The 19532-nt window shown below is 35.0% G+C and overlaps 1 protein-coding gene across 4 annotated transcripts in view; it reads right to left on the reverse strand.

Moving 5' to 3' along the window:
- Positions 1-19532, reverse strand: part of ATG4C (autophagy related 4C cysteine peptidase) — an 84265-nt gene that overhangs the window by 43375 nt on the left and 21358 nt on the right. For all 4 annotated transcript variants that reach the window (XR_008514440.2, XM_063712045.1, XM_002810744.6 and 1 more), the window contains 3 exons: positions 6281-6514; positions 3764-4094; positions 1900-1970 (listed from right to left, as the gene is read on the reverse strand). Coding sequence is in view for 3 of the 4 variants with exons in the window: in XM_063712045.1 (XP_063568115.1) it covers positions 1900-1970; positions 3764-4094; positions 6281-6514 (636 nt within the window). In the remaining variant the exon portion in view is untranslated. The remainder of the gene's footprint in view (positions 1-1899; positions 1971-3763; positions 4095-6280; positions 6515-19532) is intronic.

A 19532-nucleotide genomic window follows, 5' to 3' on the forward strand; every position in this document is an offset into this window, starting at 1 on the left:
TCACTGCAACTCCGCCTTCAGGGCTCAAGTGATCCTCCCACCCCAGCCTCCCGAGTAGCTGGGACTACAGGCATGTCACCACCATGCTCAACTAAATTTTGTATTTTTTGTAGTGACGGGGTTTCACCATGCTGCCCAGGCTAGTCTTAAACTGCTGGGCTCAAGTGATCCCCCGACCTCAGCCTGTCAAAGTGCTGGGATTATAGGCATGAGCCACCGTGCTCGGCTCTAAAAATGTATTTTTAAAAGTCCTAGTATAGAGTACATAGTCCTAAGTACTTAAAGCCATAAAAATAGATGCAATTACAAAGGAAAACAACACAGAATAAGAAAAAGAGAAAATAAATAGAAAACAAAACCTTTAAAAACACTAATGAAGACAGAGGGGGAAGAATTCATTGATAGAGTCTGGTCTCACTTAATTCCTAATCTCATAGTCTATCAAAATTATACAAATACAAGTTCTCCCTTTAGGAGTCTTAAACATGAATGATAAAAATTTTAAGAACTACTTCAAATTACACAAACCATTTCTATAACAAGGAACACTGTAATGTTTGCTTAATTAATTATATGTAACAAATATCTAGGCTGACTGTGTCAATAAAAGCACAAAAGGTAAATTCATACATTTATTTAATGATTACTTGTTTAGGTACATCCTTAGGCTTAATTAGAACTATTTAACACAGCAAATGTTTTTCAAGACTTCCTACTTGAAAAACAAACATAGTACCTGCAAACCTCATATACTTCTCTGAAAATTTAGACCTTTTCTTTTCATATGGCTATAATTATGGATATTGGTCTTTCTTTACAAGGCCAAACAAAAACACATGAATATTTGGTAACTATTATTACATACTACAAACACTAGGTGGTTATCAGTGTAACCCTAAGCATTTTATAGATACCCTTGTATTAAAACATGATTGAAGTATATTTAACTTTTCTAAAACATTAACATATTTTATCATTGTAACAGTATTCCTGTAAAAAAAACACTTAACAGCATGAGGTGGCTAAGCCATTTTTATTTTATTAAGAATTGAGGTGTCTATTTTATCCGCAACAAAGTTTCAAAATTACTACAGGTTGAGCATTCCTAATCCAAAATCTAAAACTTTTAGAGCACAGCATTTTTCACAAGTGAAAAATTCTACATGTGACTGCATGTGATGGGTTGCAATCAAAACACGGTCAAAACTTGGTCACATGCACAAAATTATTAAAAATAGCATATGAAATTTCCTTCAGGCTATGTGTATAAGGAGTATACAAAACATAAATGAATTTCATGTTTAGACTTCAGTTCCATCCCCCAAGATATCTCATCACATACATGCAAATATTGAAAGGTCCAAAAAATACAAAATCGGAAACACTTGTGGTCTCAAACATTTTGGATAAAAAACACTCAACCTGTATAGAGAGTGATCATCAAAAAGAAGACCCAAAACAATAAAACAAAGCAAATCTGGACAATAGCTGCATCATTAGTAGATGATTTACTGAAGTATTAGTGAGAAATATATTCAATTCCTCATAAGATAAACTAAGAATTCTCTTTCCTTGAAACACATCCACCAATGAAATGGTTCCCAGCATACATGCAGCCCAAGTATATACCTATGTTAAATTTTCCTGCCTATCTCTTTTAAAGTAGTTATTTGAAATGCTGAAATTCTTTGAGAATTTATTTTAATATCGCAACTAAAAATTCATAGTATGTATTCAATCAAAAATATTTTTATTAAGCGCTTACTACATTTAGGAACAAAAATGTATAAGACATGGTCCCTACCTTCATAATCATTTACAGTATTACTGGGATAAGCTAAACACATATAAAAAGTATGACCAAATAAAACAAAGATTAGAATTATATACATTCCTTACCTGTACAATCTTGGGCAACATAAATAGTTATTCCTTGTAAATCAGGGTGTCTTGCTTCTTCAACTGCTTTTCTGAGAAAATAACAAGCATTATCTTTCAAAATCCTAACATTTCCTATTGGCAACTAAAGATTTAATTTAAGAAGGAAAAAATGCCAGCAGTTTTGTGACTTTCCTATTTAACTCATAGTGTCTGCTGTCAAAAACTATTATCTCAATGGTATCAGACATCAGACTAAAATTTTCAAAGTTGAATATTACATTAAATTACTCAAAGAACATTAAAACACAAATTACAGAATACATTAAAAAAATTATTGGGTATAAAGCTCTACTCCCTTCCCTCCAAAAAGAAGGATTTCTCTCAACCACTCACCTTACCAATGGTATATATATGCTGCAAGATTTGCTGCAAATTAACTTACATTACTGACTAGGAGTCAATTACCGTGTCTGTCCTCTGGTACACTTAAGAAACTGTTCGTTCTTTAAACAACAGCATGACTTCTTTCCTTCATTCAAAAACCTATACGACCTGAACAAATGAATTTCCTAATTTCAAGTCTTGAAATTATATAAGTAAAACCGTAAATTAAACAATATTCCTAAGTATAATGTCCTCAATGGTGTACATGATGTGAAAAAAATCACAATAACAGTATCTGTAAATGGTGATTATGCAAATTGTGGAAATATAATTTTATTTAACTATATATGTAATTATTTAATTGAAAATGCCCTATTGTTCATGTTCCTATGTGTTAGTGTAGAAGAAAGACTGGCAAACTATGCCCATAAGCTGAATACAACCTGTGTCCTGTTTTTGTACCATCTGCAAGCTAAGAATGGTTTTTGACAGTTTTAAGGGACTGGAGGGAGAGGAAAGACGGTCAACAGAAACCTTTACAAGACCTGTGAAGCCTAAAATATTTACTATTGTCACTTCACAGAAAAAGTTTGCTGTCCCCCAGAGTAGAGAACATCTTGAAGGGCAGAAACTATGCTTTTATGATTATGCTTTTATAAATGTCATACCAAGTTGGAATTGATATATTATTAACAATCAAATTAATAACATTAGGCAAATACTTTTCAATTGTAAGCATCTGGCCTATAAAATATAGAAGCACGTTAATATGCAAAAATGCTTTGTAATGATTTCAAATTTATATATGATTTTAAATGGAGTAAATTTAAATCACAACATGCTATATGAAATATTAATGATTTAGTTTATAACAAAAATGGGATACACAAAGAAGATAATTTTTTTTAAAACTTGGTATCAAAATAAATGGTACATAAAAAGCTGAAGTAAAGTGAAATTTGACTTTCGACTTTTTTCTAACTATCCTGAATGTCACAGATCCTTTACTTTTACCATGATATAATTATAATATGAATAGTGCCATACATTTACAATTCAAAAGAATTTGATGTGTGCAAAGAAATGCTGAAAACATCAATTTTAGCTCTTGACATTTCATTACACTATCAGTACATTACAGCCCCCAGGTTACACTATTAAAAAAAACTATAATGTTATGCACATTCCAAAGTTGAAAGAGATGTTAGTGTTTAGAGCATTTCAGTAAGGTATTCTAATGAAAACCTGGTTAGAAAGAGACCTGGGATGTCTATACCTAAGAGAAAGAGAAGAAAAATTTGTCAGTAAATAAATTAAATGTAACTAGAGTCACAATATGTCTTCTTTTTTCCCTACTGGCAAATGAAAGCGTCTTTATCAACATTCTCATACAGTTAAGACTTTTAAAGTTCCAATTATACATACACATTGCAAAAATCAGTATCTCTTGATCCTGAGGACCTCTGTCACAAGAAGAAAGATTTTAAAACAATTTTACCTTAAAATGTGAGCAACCACAGCTGGTCCATACCAATCTCCTGCTTTTTTCCCAGACTTCTTTCCATATTCTATTAGTTGATGTAAGCCAAAAAGAGCCAAGGGGGAATCACCAAACCAAGAGATGATTTTCCTATGATAAACTTCATTTCGCATTTCATGATCATCAGAATATTTCCCAATCGTTTCCTTCAGAGAAATTGTTGGGGTTTTGAGTTCTCTTTCCCCTGAAAGTGATGCTTCAAATGACGCAGTAAATTTTTTGACAGTGTGAGAAGTCCATGATTCAGAGTCTGAATTTTCAATATTCAAAGCATCAGGCCAGGTCCAAGCTATAGTAGTTCCAAAGCAAAGTGTTCAAATCTTTTAAATAGATACTTTAACAATTCTACTAAAATACATAGCATTTAAGGTCATTTAGGTTACTAAGATAGTAAATTCAAAAATAGGTAAATACATGGAAACAAAAAGTAGATTAATGGTTGCTTATGGAGAGGTACTGGGAGTGGCTGCTAATGAGTACAAGGTTTCTTCAAGGAATGATAAAAATGTTCTAAAATTAGATTTATGGTGATGATTGTGGAACTCTATAACTATGCTAAGAACCACTGAATTATTCACTTGAAATGAGTGAATTTATGGTATATAGGTTATATCTCAATAAAACTGCTTAAAAAACAAAGGTACAAGACAACAATATGCCAAAATATCAATGATGTTTCTACCTTAATGGTATTATTCTCTGTACTTTTCTGTAGTTTCCAAAATTTCATATAATCAAGAAAAAAATTACAAAAATACAAGACAAAAGAAAGAAAAAATAGTAACCTTGGGTAAAAATGGACAATCCCAGATGCTCTTTTTTCTGTTCTTTGACAGTGCTGAGATAAAGACTTTTGTATTTCATTATCAGACTGCTTATCAAACATCCAGTCTTGACTACCCAAAGGCACAATAAACATATTTACTAACATTTATGATACTCATAAGAAGATATCTTCAGAAAGTGGATGTTTTGATTATATGTTAAAATAGAAGTCTGACCATGGAAGTTTTAAATTTTTTTCAAAATATTTTCCTGTATATTTCTTCAGAATAACTTAATCATTATTAACAGAGTAATAACAATTCTCTAATAGTTAATAAATGAAATCATAAAAGATCAAAGACCTTGAAAAATCAAATATATCCATTATGTCACTGTTTTGAATAACAAGACAATCCCCAAACATGCATGTAATTTTAAGCTAACAAAATAAGTCATAGATTCAGAGATCTAGTGAGGACTGAAAAACATTCCAATCCTTGCCCATGACTGCACAAGACTATAAATAAATCATACCAGAAAACCAGTTTAAAAATTATTTTCCTTACATTTTCAACACCATTCTTCAATAAACATTCTCTCTAAATAATCTCATCAATAATCTCTACAAAAAAGTTACTAAATATATGCCATGCATTGTAGGGACACTGTCTTAACACTTATAAAAATCTGACAATATTTAATAATCAAATATCATATCCTAAAATTGTAAACTAAAATATTCCTACAAATGTACACATTATTAAAAATGGACTAACACAAAAGTGGCACATTAGGAAAAACATATATATGTAAGTTAAGTATCAATGACATTTTTTAGGGTCTAAAACTGCATGATTACCTTATTAGGAATATGTCTAGTGCCAGGCACAGTGGCTCACACCTGTAATCCCAATATTTTGGGAGGACAAGGTGGGAGCATCACTTGAGCCTAGGAGTTCAAGACCAGCCTGGGCAACATAGTGAGACCACATCTCTACAAAAAAATTTAAAAATTAGCTAACCATGGTGGCATGCACCTGTGGTCCTAGCTACTCAGGAAGCTGAGGCAGGAGAATAGCTTGAGCCCAGGAGTTCGAAGTTGCAATGAGCTATGATTACATCACTGCACTCTAGCCTGAGCAACAGAGTGAGACCCTATTGCTAAAAAAATTTTTTTAATTTGAAAGAGTATGTCTAATCGATTTAATATAATTGAGTATAATCACACTAATAAAGATAAAAATACTTTTAAACCATTATTGACATGTAGGGAGAAAATAAAGAAACCAGAGTAAAGTCTCTTAAAATTTAAAAAATATTACATATGTCCCCAAAATCACTGTTATTAACCTGCCCAGGACTTAACTAAACTGGAGATAATCCAGAGTTCAACCAAAAGGAAAGAAACATTAACAACAATAAAATCCAAAGGGTACTAAAAATTGAACTAACTTAACTCATAATGGTGACCAAGAATAACAGGTATATTTAACCTGCATTTTTGAAAAGGGAATCAGGAAAGTTTACATATAAGTCATATCTGACCCAGTTCAAAAAAAATACAATACACCAAATTAGTTACAACTCCTTAGAAAATCTCACAGTCAAGAAATTAACCTCAGGGAATTTCATGCAGTTTGTACGCTGGAATTCAAATGGAAAAATATCGACGACAAAAACAAAAAAAAGAAAAACATAAATTTGATTTACCTCTACCAAGAAAGTGTAGTATGAGTCCTTGAGCCAAGAGCATCTGGCCAGTTCTCAATGTGCAGCCCCACCCACAGTCTGTTGTCAAAGCTGAGCCTTCTATTTGAGGGAATTCTTCCCTGTAGGTCAGCCATATTCTAGAAATGAAATCTTTACGAAATTCTTCTACATTTCCTGCAATTACGTGATCCTCTATTGTACATCCCAATTCTGCAGGTAACGTTTTATCTTCATCTAAAAAATAAACAAAGATAACCAGAGAAATGTCTATAATGGTAACAAACATTATCATTACTGTCTTAAGATGTGAAGTATGTCACAATCTTTCTAATCCTTTTTTTCTAATTTTAAAAGATAAATCTTATTCTGCCTATGAAAATCAACTTAGAATGAATGCTGAAATGTTTTACATACTGTAGAGTTAACTAATATAAGGTATTATCAACAATACTCTTGTTATTAATAATAATATCCTATATTCTGTACATAATTAACTCTTTGAAGAGGGGACACAGACAAGGATGATATTAGATTTCTCACTGGAAACAAAAGAAGATAGTGCAGCAACATCTTCAAAGTAGTAAAGAAAAAAATCATTAACTCAGAATCCTATATGCAGCAAAAACACCTTTCAAAAATAAAGGCAAAATAAAGACTTTTTCAGATACACAAAAGCTGGAAGAAGATATCACCAGCCAACCTGAATTAAAAGAAACCTTAGCCAGGCGTGGTGGCTCACATCTATAATCCCCAGCACTTTGGGAGGCTAAAACAGGAAGATTCTGGCTGGGCGCAGTGGCTCACACCTGTCATCTCAGCACTTTGGGAGGCTGAGCCAGATGGATCACTTGAGGTCAGGAGTTCAAGACCAGCCTGGACAACATGGTGAAACCCCATCTCTACTAAAAATACAAAAATTAGCCAGGCATGGTGGCAGGCACCTCTAGTCCCAGCTACTCAAGAGGCTGAGGCAAGGGAATCGTTTGAACTCAGGAGGCAGAGGTTGCAGTGATCCAAGATCGTGCCACTGCACTACAGCCTGGGCAACACAATGAGATCCTCATTTCTACAAAAAATAAAAAATTAGCCAGGTGCAGTGCAGATACTTGAGGGGCTGAAGTGTGAGGATGAGGATCACTTGAGCCAGGAGGGTGAGGCTGCATTGAGCCATGATTAAACCACTGGTCCAGATGGAAATACAGATTCACACAAAGGAATGAAGAACACCAAACATGATACCTTCTTTGAAGGATATTTGAGTATTTAAACCAAAATAACAGTAATTTACTATGGGGAGTATAACATATCAAGTAAAATGTGTGGGGTGTATAACATATAAATAAGTAAAATGTATGACAACAATATCATAAAGACCAAGAGGGAGAAGGTGAAGTATACTGTAAGGTTCTTGGTATATCACTTGAAGGCAGACTGTGATAAGTCAGAGATGTATACTATAAATATTAAACCACTAAAATAACAATAAAAAGTTATAGCTAATAAGACAACAAAAGAGATAAAAGAATCATAAAAATACTCAATCCAAAAGCAGGTAGAAAGGGAGGAAAAGAAAACAAAAAAAAAGATTCAACAAATAGAAAGCAAATAATGACATGATACATTTAACCTAGCTTTATCAATAATCATATTAAAAGTAAATGGTTTAAACATATTTATTTATTTATTTATTTATTTATTTATTTATTTTTAGTTTTTGAGAAAGAGTCTCGTTCTGTCACCCAGGCTGGAGTGCAGTGGCGCAATCTTGGCTTACTGCAATCTCTGCCTCCAGGGTTAAAGCGATTCTTGTGCCTCAGCCTCCTGAGTAGCTGGGATAGCACGCATGCACCACAATGCCAGGCTAATTTTTGTATTTTTAGTTGAGACGAGGTGTCTCCATGTTGGCCAAGCTGTTCTCAAACACCCGACCTCAAGCAATCCACCTGCCTTGGACTCCCAAAGTGTTGGGATTATAGGTGTGACAGCCACCGTGCCTGGCCCTAAACACCTTAATTTAAAAGGCAAAGATTATCAGTTTGGATAAAAAAGCAAGACTCAGCTAGTACTTCCTATAAGAAACAGAAATTTTAAATGTAAAGACACAAACAGATTAAGTGTAAAGGATGAAAAAAGATATACCATGCAACTTTAAGCAAAAGAAACCTGAAGTGGCTATATTTTTTATTATTACTATAAGTTCAGGAATAAATGTGTAAAACATGCAAGTTTGTTACATAGGTATACACGTGCCATGGTGGTTTGCTGCATCCGTCAACCTGTCATTGACATTAGGTATTTCTCCTAATGCTATCCCTCCCCTAGTGCCCCACCCACCGACAGGCCCCGGTGTGTGATGTTCCCCTCCCAGTGTCCATGTATTCTCATTGTTCAACTCCCACTTATGAGTGAGAACGTGCAGTGTTTGGTTTTCTGTTCCTGTGTTAGTCTGCTGAGAAGGATGGTTTGCAGCTTCATCCATGTCCCTGGCAAAGGACATGAACTCATCATTTGTTATGGCTGCATAGTATTCCATGGTGTATATGTGCCACATTTTCTTTATCCAGTCTATCACTGGTGGGCATTTGGGTTGGTTCCAAGTCTTTGCTATTGTGAATAGTGCCGCAGTAAACATACATGTGCATGTGTCTTTACAGTAGAATGATTTATAATCCTTTGGGTATATACCCAGTAATAGGAGTGCTGGGTCAAATGGTACTTCTGGTTCTAGATCTTTGAGGAATCGCCACACTGTCTTCCACAATGGTTGAACTCCCTTTACACTCCCACCAACAGTGTAAAAACGTTCCTATTTCTCCACATCCTCTCCAGCATCTGTTGTTTCCTGACTTTTTAATGATCGCCATTCTAACTGGCTTGAGATGGTATCTCATTGTGGTTTTGATTGCATTTGTCTGATGACCAGTGATAATAAGCTTTTTTCCATATATTTGTTGGCTGCATAAATGTCTTCTTTTGAGAAGTGTCTATTCACATCCTTCACCCACTTTTTGACGGGATTGTTTTTTTCTTGTAAATTTGTTTAAGTTCCTTGTAGATTCTGGATATTAGTCCTTTGTCAGATGGAGAGATTGCAAAAATTTTCTCCCATTCTATAGGTTGCCTATTTACTCTGATGATAGTTTCTTTTGCTGTGCAGAAGCTCTTTAGTTTAATTAGATCCCATCTGTCAATTTTGGCTTTTGTTGCCATTGCTTTTGGTGTTTTAGACATGAAGTCCTTGCCCATGCCTATGTCCTGAATGGTATTGCCTAGGTTTTCTTCTAGGGTTTTTATGGTTTTAGGTCTTAGTTTAAGTCTTTAATCCATCTTGAGTTAATTTTTGTATAAGGTGTAAGGAAGGGTTCCAGTTTCAGTTTTCTGCATATGGCTAGCCAGTTTTCCCAGCACCATTTATTAAATAGGGAATCCTTTCCCCATTTCTTGTTTTTGTCAAGTCTGTCAAGGATCAGATGGTTGTAGATGTGTGGTGCTATTTCTGAGGCCCCTGTTCTGTTCCATTGGTCTATATATCTGTTTTGGTTACTGTAGCCTTGTAGCATAGTTTGAAGTCAGGTAGTGTGATGCCTCCAGCTTTGTTCTTTTTGCTTAGGATTGTCTTGGCTATGCGAGCTCTTTTTTGGTTCCATATGAACTTTAACGTAGTTTTTTCCAATTCTGTGAAGAAAGTCAATGGTAGCTTGATGGGGATAGCATTTAATCTATAAATTACTTTGGGCAGTATGGCCATTTTCATGATATTGATTGTTTCTATCCATGAGCACGGAATGTTTTTCCATTTGTTTGTGTCCTCTTTTATTCCCTTGAGCAGTGGTTTGTAGCTCTCCTTGAAGAGGTCCTTCACATCTCTTGTAAGTTGGATTCCTAAGTATTTTATTCTCTTCGTAGCAATTGTGAATGGGAGTTCACTCATGATTTGGCTCTCTGTTTGTCTATTACTGGTGTATAGGAATGCTTGTGATTTTTGCACATTGATTTTGTATCCTGAGACTTTGCTGAAATTGCTTATCAGCGTAAGGAGATTTTGGGCTGAGACAACAGGGTTTTCTAAATATACAATCATGTCATTTGCAAACAGAGATAATTTGACTTCCTCTCTTCCTATTTGAATACCCTTTATTGCTTTCTCTTGCCTGATTTCCCTGGCCAGAACTTCCAATACTATGTTGAATAGGAGTGGTGAGAGAGGGCATCCTTGCCTTGTGCCAGTTTTCAAAGGGAATGCTTCCAGCTTTTGCCCATTCAGTATGGGCAAAATATGTGTTTGTCATAAATAGCTCTTATTATTTTGAGATACATTCCATCAATACCTAGTTTATTGAGAGATTTTACCATGAAGCAGTTTTGAATTTTATCGAAGGCCTTTTCTGCATCTATTGAGATAATCATGTGGTTTTTGTCATTAGTTCTGTTTATGTGATGGATTACGTTTACTGATTTGCATTTGCTGAACCAGCCTTGCATCCCAGGGATGAAGCCAACGTGATCGTGGTACATAAGCTTTTCGATGTGCTGCTGGATTTGGTTTGCCAGTATTTTATTGAGGATTTTTGCATCGATGTTGATCAGGGATATTGGTCTGAAATTTTTTGTTGTTGTTGTGTGTCTGTGAAGTGGCTATATTAATATCAGACAAAATCAACTTCAGACCAAAGAATATCACCAAGAATAAAGAAGGTCATTTCATAACTACTAAGGAGTCAATTCATTAAGAAACAATAATTCTAAATGTTTATGTACCTAACAACAGAGCTTCATAATACAGTTAGTCCTCACTTAATGTTGTCAATAGGTTCTCAGAAACTGTGACTGTAAGCAAAATGATGTGCAATAAAATCAATTTTTTTCTCATCATTGTTAAAATGAAATGAAGTTGAACAAAAGGATGTTGAGGACCCGCTGTACATCGTTTCACTTAAAGTTACAGTTTCCAAGAACCTATCTATGACGTTAAGTAGGAATTACTATAAAGGAAGCAAAAACTGATAGAACTTCAGGAAGAAATAGACAAATCCACAATGATAGATGTTAAATCATTTTGGTCCCTGAGATACAACGGGTATACCAGAGATAACCCTAAATTCTAATTTTTAATTAATGGCTCTTAGGCCCATCATGTCCTGGTCATCTAAGAGAAACCCTGAAAAAATTCTGGCCGCCCCCTCTGGGAAGGGAGGAGCGCCTCTGCCCGGCTGCCCCGTCTGGGAAGTGAGGAGCGCCTCTGCCCGGCCGCCCCATCCGGGAAGTGAGGAGCGCCTCTGCCCGGCCACCCATCGTCTGGGATGTGAGGAGCGCCTCTGCCCGGCTGCCCCGTCTGGGAAGTGAGGAGCGCCTCTGCCCGGCCGCCCTGTCTGGGAAGTGAGGAGCGCCTCTGCCCAGCCGCCCATTGTCTGGGATGTGAGGAGCGCCTCTGCCCGGCCGCCCCGTCTGGGAAGTGAGGAGCGCCTCTGCCCGGCCGCCCCGTCTGGGAAGTGAGGAGAGCCTCTGCCCGGCTGCCCCGTCTGGGAAGTGAGGAGTGCCTCTGCCCGGCCGCCACCCAGTCTGGGAAGTGAGAAGCGCCTCTGCCTGGCCGCCCGGTCTGGGAAGTGAGGACAGCCTCTGCCCGCTGCCCCGTCTGGGAAGTGAGGAGTGCCTCTGCCCGGCCGCCACCCAGTCTGGGAAGTGAGGAGCGCCTCTGCCTGGCTGCTGTGCAATCTTCGAAGTGTGAAGTCACAGCCTTTCTGCAGGTGTACCCAACAGCTCCAAAGAGACAGCGACCATCGAGAACGGGCCATGAGGACGATGGCGGTTTTGTCAAAAAGAAAAGGGGGAAATGTGGAGAAAAGAAAGAGAGATCAGATTGTTACTGTGTCTGTGTAGGAAGAAGTAGGCATAGGAGACTCCATTTTGTTCTGTACTAAGAAAAATTCTTCTGCCTTGGGATGCTGTTAATCTATAACCTTACCCCCAACCCCGTGCTCTCTGCAACATGTGCTGTGTCAACTCAGGGTTAAATGGATTAAGGGTGGTGCAAGATGTGCTTTGTTAAACAGATGCTTCAAGGCAGCATGCTCGTTAAGAGTCATCACCACTCCCTAATCTCAAGTACCCAGGGACACAAACACTGCGGAAGGAAGGCCGCAGGGACCTCTGCCTAGGAAAGCCAGAGACCTTTGTTCACGTGTTTATCTGCTGACCTTCTCTCCACTATTATCCTATGACCCTGCCACATCCCCCTCTCCGAGAAACACCCAAGAATGATCAATAAATACTAAAAAAAAAAAAAAAAGTGACACTTCATTTAAACTTGGGAAGACATTTCATTTATTAGCCATTTATTCTTCCTCAATTTATTCATTTATTAAAGATTCACTGAATATAAAAAAAAAAAGAAAAAGAAAAAATGCTAGCCAGGTGATAGCATGCAATCTGTGGAAAGATGAGGCTTATTAAACATAAAATAAATTCTTAATTGTTTTCTTCATAGACAGCTCACAGACAAATTTTAAGAAATTTTTTTTACTTTTGGTATTCGGTCTAGATACTACTAGGAGGGCCATTTGGATTTATATACTATATACCTCGACATAACAGTGCACAGCATGATATAATGAGAAGGAAAAACTGCATAATACAAGGAAATAAGTTTGTAGCTCAGAAAGGTAGGAAGATAAGTTTAAAAGCTTGATAAATCAGGACAGATTCAGCATTGTTAAAATAATCTAATTTTTGCAACCATGTTCTAATATTACTAGAAATTAAATAATAGAGACAGAATCAAGTTTAAGAATCTTGTATTAAATTCTTATGAATAAATTCATTGTAGATGACTTGGAGGGTAGTAGTGATATAAAATCACTGTGGCTGAAAGCCGCTACCTTCTAAGCACTTAGACTTGTGAGATATCAGAATGTCAATGCCTTCAAATAGAAAGGGAACTGAAACAAATGAACGAAACTATCCATCAGATAAATGCCACAGAAAATGAGAGATGAGTGACTCCAGCTAAAGTAATTTCATTAAAATCCTTAGCAAAACAAAAGTAACTATTAAAAAATTTCTCTATGATAGAAAAGGAGATATTAAAGAATCAAGAATTTAAGTAGGAATATGATCCAGTTAGAAATAGATTTCAAATATTAATTTGAATTCATGCCTTTATAAGAAAAACACTGAAAACATGTATCTGTTCTAGCTTGTCCACTGAAATGGCTTGGGTCAATATCATCCCCACAAAGCACCTTTGCACTCAGATTATGGTCTCTAACACTTTTTCATCTAAAGAAAAAAAAAAAAAAACAAGGACTCAATGGGAAATTGCTAGCTTCCTATCTGATACTGAAAAGTACAAAGTGGGTCTGAACGTGTGGTTTGGAAGAAAACAAGATGTTTCATGAGATTAACATGGTTTTGTTGAAAGATACAGAAGCAAATCTCAAAGGACCTTCCACTGGCCAATGTCACGACAATTTGAGCATCTAAAGATAATTGGTTGAGATCAACCAACATACAGTAAATGTGAAAAGCTGTAAGTCTGTAATAACAAAAAGAAAATGTTAGCATTAAAATACCTTAAATGAGGTGAAGAGAATATTATATTTCTGTTGAGGCAACAAAGAGTCTTGACCAAGGCAGGGCAGTAACCTCTAGACACGTGTTAAGAACTAGAAATTCACCAAAGTGAATATTTTTCTAATTATTTAATGTCTCTCATCTCTTGGACTGTAAGTTTCTTGAGAGTAATATTTTTCTAATTATTTAATGTCTCTCACCTGTTGGACTGTAAGTTTCTTGAGAGTAAAGACTGTGTGTTTCATACTTTTAGCAGTAACCCCAGTGCCTAGCACATAGTAACCTCTCAATAAATAATTGTGGAATGAATGAATAACTTTATTCATCTAATCCTCTTCTTGTGAATACTTGTTTCCAACTTTTTATTAAAGCTACAATAAAATTCTTGTACATGTGTTTTCCACACATATGGAGAACTTCTCTGTAAATACTTAAGCGTCTTAGAAATGCTGGGTCGTAAGTTAAACATATTCTCTATTTTTCTAGGTACTCTCAAATTTCTCACGAATGGGTTAGACCAATTTACCCTCCCACCAGCAGTATTTCAGTTCCTATTTCTTCATACCCTTGCTAACACTTGATATCATTGAACCTTCAAATTTGTGTATATTATATCTGATAAGTAAGAATGGTATCTCATTTTATTTTGCATTCCCTTTATTACCAGGATATGCATTTTCTTGTATTTGGCCAAGTTTCTAATTAAACAGCACCTCTTCACAATCTTGGCTCATTTTTCTTGGGTTGTTCAAGTTTTTCATATTCATTGCATATTCATTTGTGGTTCTTTATTATTTTGGAGACTAATCTTTCCTGATACATCTTCACACATGCACATATATATACATATATGTATATGTGTATGTGTATATGTATACACACACGTATACATACACGTGTATACACACACGTATACATACACGTGTATACACACGTATATATACACGTGTATGCGTATGTGTATATGTATATATACATATATGTATATGTGTATATGTATATTATATTATATATAAATATATAATTATAAACATATAATAATTATGTTTATAATTATATAATATATATTAGTATATTATATATTATTAAATATATATTATATATTATATTAAGTGATATATAATTATACACTATAATTATATAATATAATTATACACTATAATTATATAATATAATTATACACTATAATTATATAATATAATTATACAGTATAATTATATTATATAATTATACAGTATAATTATATTATATAATTATACACTATAATTATATTATATAATTATACACTATAATTATATTATATAATTATACACTATAATTATATTATATAATTATACACTATAATTATATTATATAATTATACACTATAATTATATTATATAATTATACACTATAATTATATTATATAATTATACATTATAATTATATTATATAATTATACTGTATAATTATATAATATAATTATACAGTATAATTATATTATATAATTATACAGTATAATTATATTATATAATAATGTAGACTTTTATATTATATACATTATATGTCTAAATGTATTTATATATACATGTGTATACATATACATATATGTATTTTTAAATATACGTGTGTATATATACACATATGTATATAAACATATACATACATTTACTATAATGTACATATATTTATTATATATGTATATTTATACATATTTGTATAAATATCATGTGGATATTTTTAATTTTATCTGGTCAAACTGATTAATATTTCCCTTTTATAGACTGTGTTTTATAGTTTATACGAGTTCTTATTGGCTGGCACGGTGGCTCAAGCTTGTAATCCTAGCCCTTTGGGAGGCCAAGACAGGAGGACCACTTGAGCCAAGGAGTTCGAGACAACCCTGGACAACATAGGGAGACCCTGTCTCTACAAAAAATAAAAATAAAAAATTAACTGGGCGTGGTGGCACACACCTGTGGTCCCAGCTACTTGGGAGGCTGAGGTGGGAGGATCATTTGAGCCCAGGGAGGTCAAGGCTGCAGTGAGCCGTGATTGTGACACTGTTGCACTCCAGCCTGGGCAACAGAGGAAGACACTGCCTCAGAATCTAAAAAATAAGTTTTTCTCTACTCCAGTATCATAACTATTCCTTCTATAAAACAATGCAATTTAGTTTTAGCACATATCATGTAGCCATAGCAAATAGCACATATCACAGCGTCAGTAAATGTAGACTAGCTGCTGTTAACATGACTGCTTTTACTTTTCTATTCGTACCACTCTAGTAAAAATGCTCTCTCAAAAGTCATCAGTAATTTCTCATTGCCAGACCCTACACCCTCTACTCAGGCTATTTCCTGCTCTATCTCTTTTAAGCATTTATACACTTTGTACAACCCCTTTTTTCTGCAAATGTCTTTCCTTTGGTTTCTACAGTAGTATACTATTATGAATTTTGTGCTATATATTGCCTTTCCTTTCTCAGTTTAATTCACTGATTCTTCTTCTTCAGTATATCCTTAAAGATACATATTTTCCACCTATACTTTCCATCAATGTGATCTTATCTATTGGCCTTAAATGCCACCTTGTCCACCTTGCTGGGAAAAAAAAAAATCAATATGTCTATCCTTCACTTCCACACAGCCGACCTCAAATAACACATACCCGAATTTAAATTATCTTCCCCTAAAATTCAGGCTTCCTCTAGTATACCACTTTTGGTTACCAACACTATCATCCAAGATGGAGATATTTAAATCTTTGTTTCGTCTCTGTCTCTGAAGACCCCAAATCCAATCATCTGACAAATGCTGTTGATCCCACCTTAAAATATCTCAAATCCATCCTCTCTTTTCCAGATCCACCGCCCTATATCAAAGTCATCATGTCCTGTCTACTGACTTTCATTTCTTTTACATTACCATCAGTTATCTTTCTAAAGCATGAAGTGGAAAAACACTTCCTTTTAGTCTACATTCAACACTTCACTACTGACACCAAATGTGTGAAGGTTTTTCCCATACCAACTGATTTTCCAACTCTCCACACACCAACCGGGAATCCTATACTTCAATTATGAACTAACTACCTGAAGTTAGCACAGACCCCACAGGGTAAGGGCTGTCCCATAAGATCAATCTCCACTTCAGATGCCAATCATCAGAAGTAGGTTCCAGATTACCCATACTTCTGTCCAACTTGGCTACAAATCAGCGGTTCCCACTATCCCCTCCTCAGGTTTGGTAATTTGCTGTGATGACTTACAGAACTCAAGGAAACATCTGGTTATATTTCGCCATTTATTATAAAGGATATCATAAAGAATACAGATGAAAAGGTACACAGAGAAAGGTCTAGAAGGGTCCCAAGCACAGGAGCTTCTGCTCCCGTGAAGTTGTTAGGAGTTGAATGAGTGTGTTACCCTCCCAGGAGGTGGATGTGTTCACCAATCCAGAAGCTCTCCATATCCCATATTTTAGGGATTCTTATGGAGGCTTCATCACATAGGCATGATAAATTATCAACTCAATCTCCTCTTCCCTTCCCCAGAGGATTGGGAATGGGGCTGAAAGTTCCATTCTAATCTTGGCTTGGTCTTTCTGGTGACAAGATGTCATCCAGAAACCCACAGAGTCACCTCATTAGAACAAAAGATGCATTCTAATCACCCAGGAAATTCCAAGGGATTTAGGAGCTCCATATGAGACACTCCCATCACCCCCATCACTCAGCAAATTGTTAAGAGTTTTACCAACTGTGTTAGGAACTGGGATCAAAGACCAAACACAAGAACAAAAGACGTTCCTAGCACCCCTACCGCTCAGGATATTATAAGAGTTTTAGGAGCTCTGAGTCAGGAACAGGTGGCAGAAACTAATATATATAATTTCTATGATTTCACAAGCATATATTCAGTTATGATTTTGATGTGTCCTTCTGGGCATGATCAATGTCCTAGCCAGCATGTTTTCAACAAATGATTACTAAAAATAATTAAATGAAATTTTTCATTTCATTGCTCAAAAATACTCATTGTAATTAAGAAGCCAGCTGGGTACCCCATCTCCTACCTCTCTGAAAACTTAGTAAAGTTGTTTGAACCAAAAATGACATGACATGTAGAAGCCAAAGCTAGCCCTAAGGTTTCTGCTAATTCTTCATAGCTTAAGGTTTCATGGTCCTATGTGCTTCTAGCTCTTGCGATGATAATGTGTTGTTTTTTTCATCCCAGATGCCAAATTTCAGCTTTTTCCAGAAAAATTCCTCTTACATCAAGTATTTCATGAGCTTAACTGACTTTACTGAAGATCAGTGACAATAATAAGGAAACCTCTCAATGGACATACAGCCTCCGGCTGCCTTTCTGGCTCTCTCTTTTCTTATCCCCTCCTCCCACACCCTTCTCCTTTCCTATATCCCCAATCCTACTCCAGAAAAGAAGTCTTCTATTTCCCTCATTCATAGCTTCATCATTTACTTTTCATCGCTTGATTTTTCAAAGTATTTCTTCCAAAATATATATATATATAATGCTATCCTAAGAATAATTCTAATAAATTTTTAATTTTTGAAATCATAAATAATATCACTTAAAATGCTTATATGTATCAGACATACAGATATAAATCCATACTCTCAACCATACGTATTGCTGTGGTTGTCCTCTGCCCAAAAAAAAAAAAATGACCTAACTCCTTAGCACAGCACTCAAGATCTTCCTCTATAATTTGGTGCTTTTCAGAATTATCTCCTACCATAGCTAAACTGGACATCTCTCTGTCTCCTAAATATGCCCTTTAATAACTCACTGCTATTGCTTTCATCATGCCATTCTATTTACCTAAGATGCATTCCTTCTTTATCAAATTCCTACTTATCCTTCAAGACTGTTGTAAGGACTCAATGAGTTAATGCATGTAAATTATTTAGAATACCGCTTGACACATTATAAGTGCTCAATAAATGTCAGCTGTTATTACTACAAGCCATTTACAAGGTTTTAGAAAATTGCTAATAAATGATATACCAAAATAGGTCAACCAAAAATGAAAAGCCATGATAACAACACACTGTAACACATATTCACTCTCTCTCTATCTCACACACAAAACACAAAACCAAGCAAGGATGTATATTTAAAAGAATGCCAGTATTAGAGACATAGTCTTGGTTTAAATTTCAGCTCTGCCATTTAATACCCATGTGACTTTGAACAAATTATTTAACTTCTCAAATTTCCTGCCTTCACATTCACAAGATGAGAATACCTGAATCTACCTTGTAGGTTTCTTGTGAGAATTAAAGATATTTCCTAAAGAGCCCAGCATGGTGCCTGGCACCCAATGAGTGACATGAATTATTAAAAGAAAATATAAGAAAATTATTGAAAGAATTAATATACATAGAAATTCAAAACCATCAAGTAAAGTCAATTTCAGATACTGAAACATCCTTAAGAATTAAAAAAATTATCATTTTTAGATTAACTAAGGTGATACTTTTAATTATCAGAGAATGTGACAAAGAATATTAACATATCAATTCAAATAATATTTACTTAGTACTCATACTATAAGTCCAAAATTATGGGGATATAACAAAAGATGACAAGGTCCTTATCCTCAACTAGTTAACAAGAAACCCAAACAACATAGTAATATATTATGGGCTATAAGAAATACAAATACTTAAAACAAAT

The sequence above is a fragment of the Pongo abelii genome, chromosome 1 (genome assembly GCF_028885655.2).
Source record: "Pongo abelii isolate AG06213 chromosome 1, NHGRI_mPonAbe1-v2.0_pri, whole genome shotgun sequence".
In the NCBI taxonomy this organism is placed as follows: Eukaryota; Metazoa; Chordata; class Mammalia; order Primates; family Hominidae; genus Pongo; species Pongo abelii.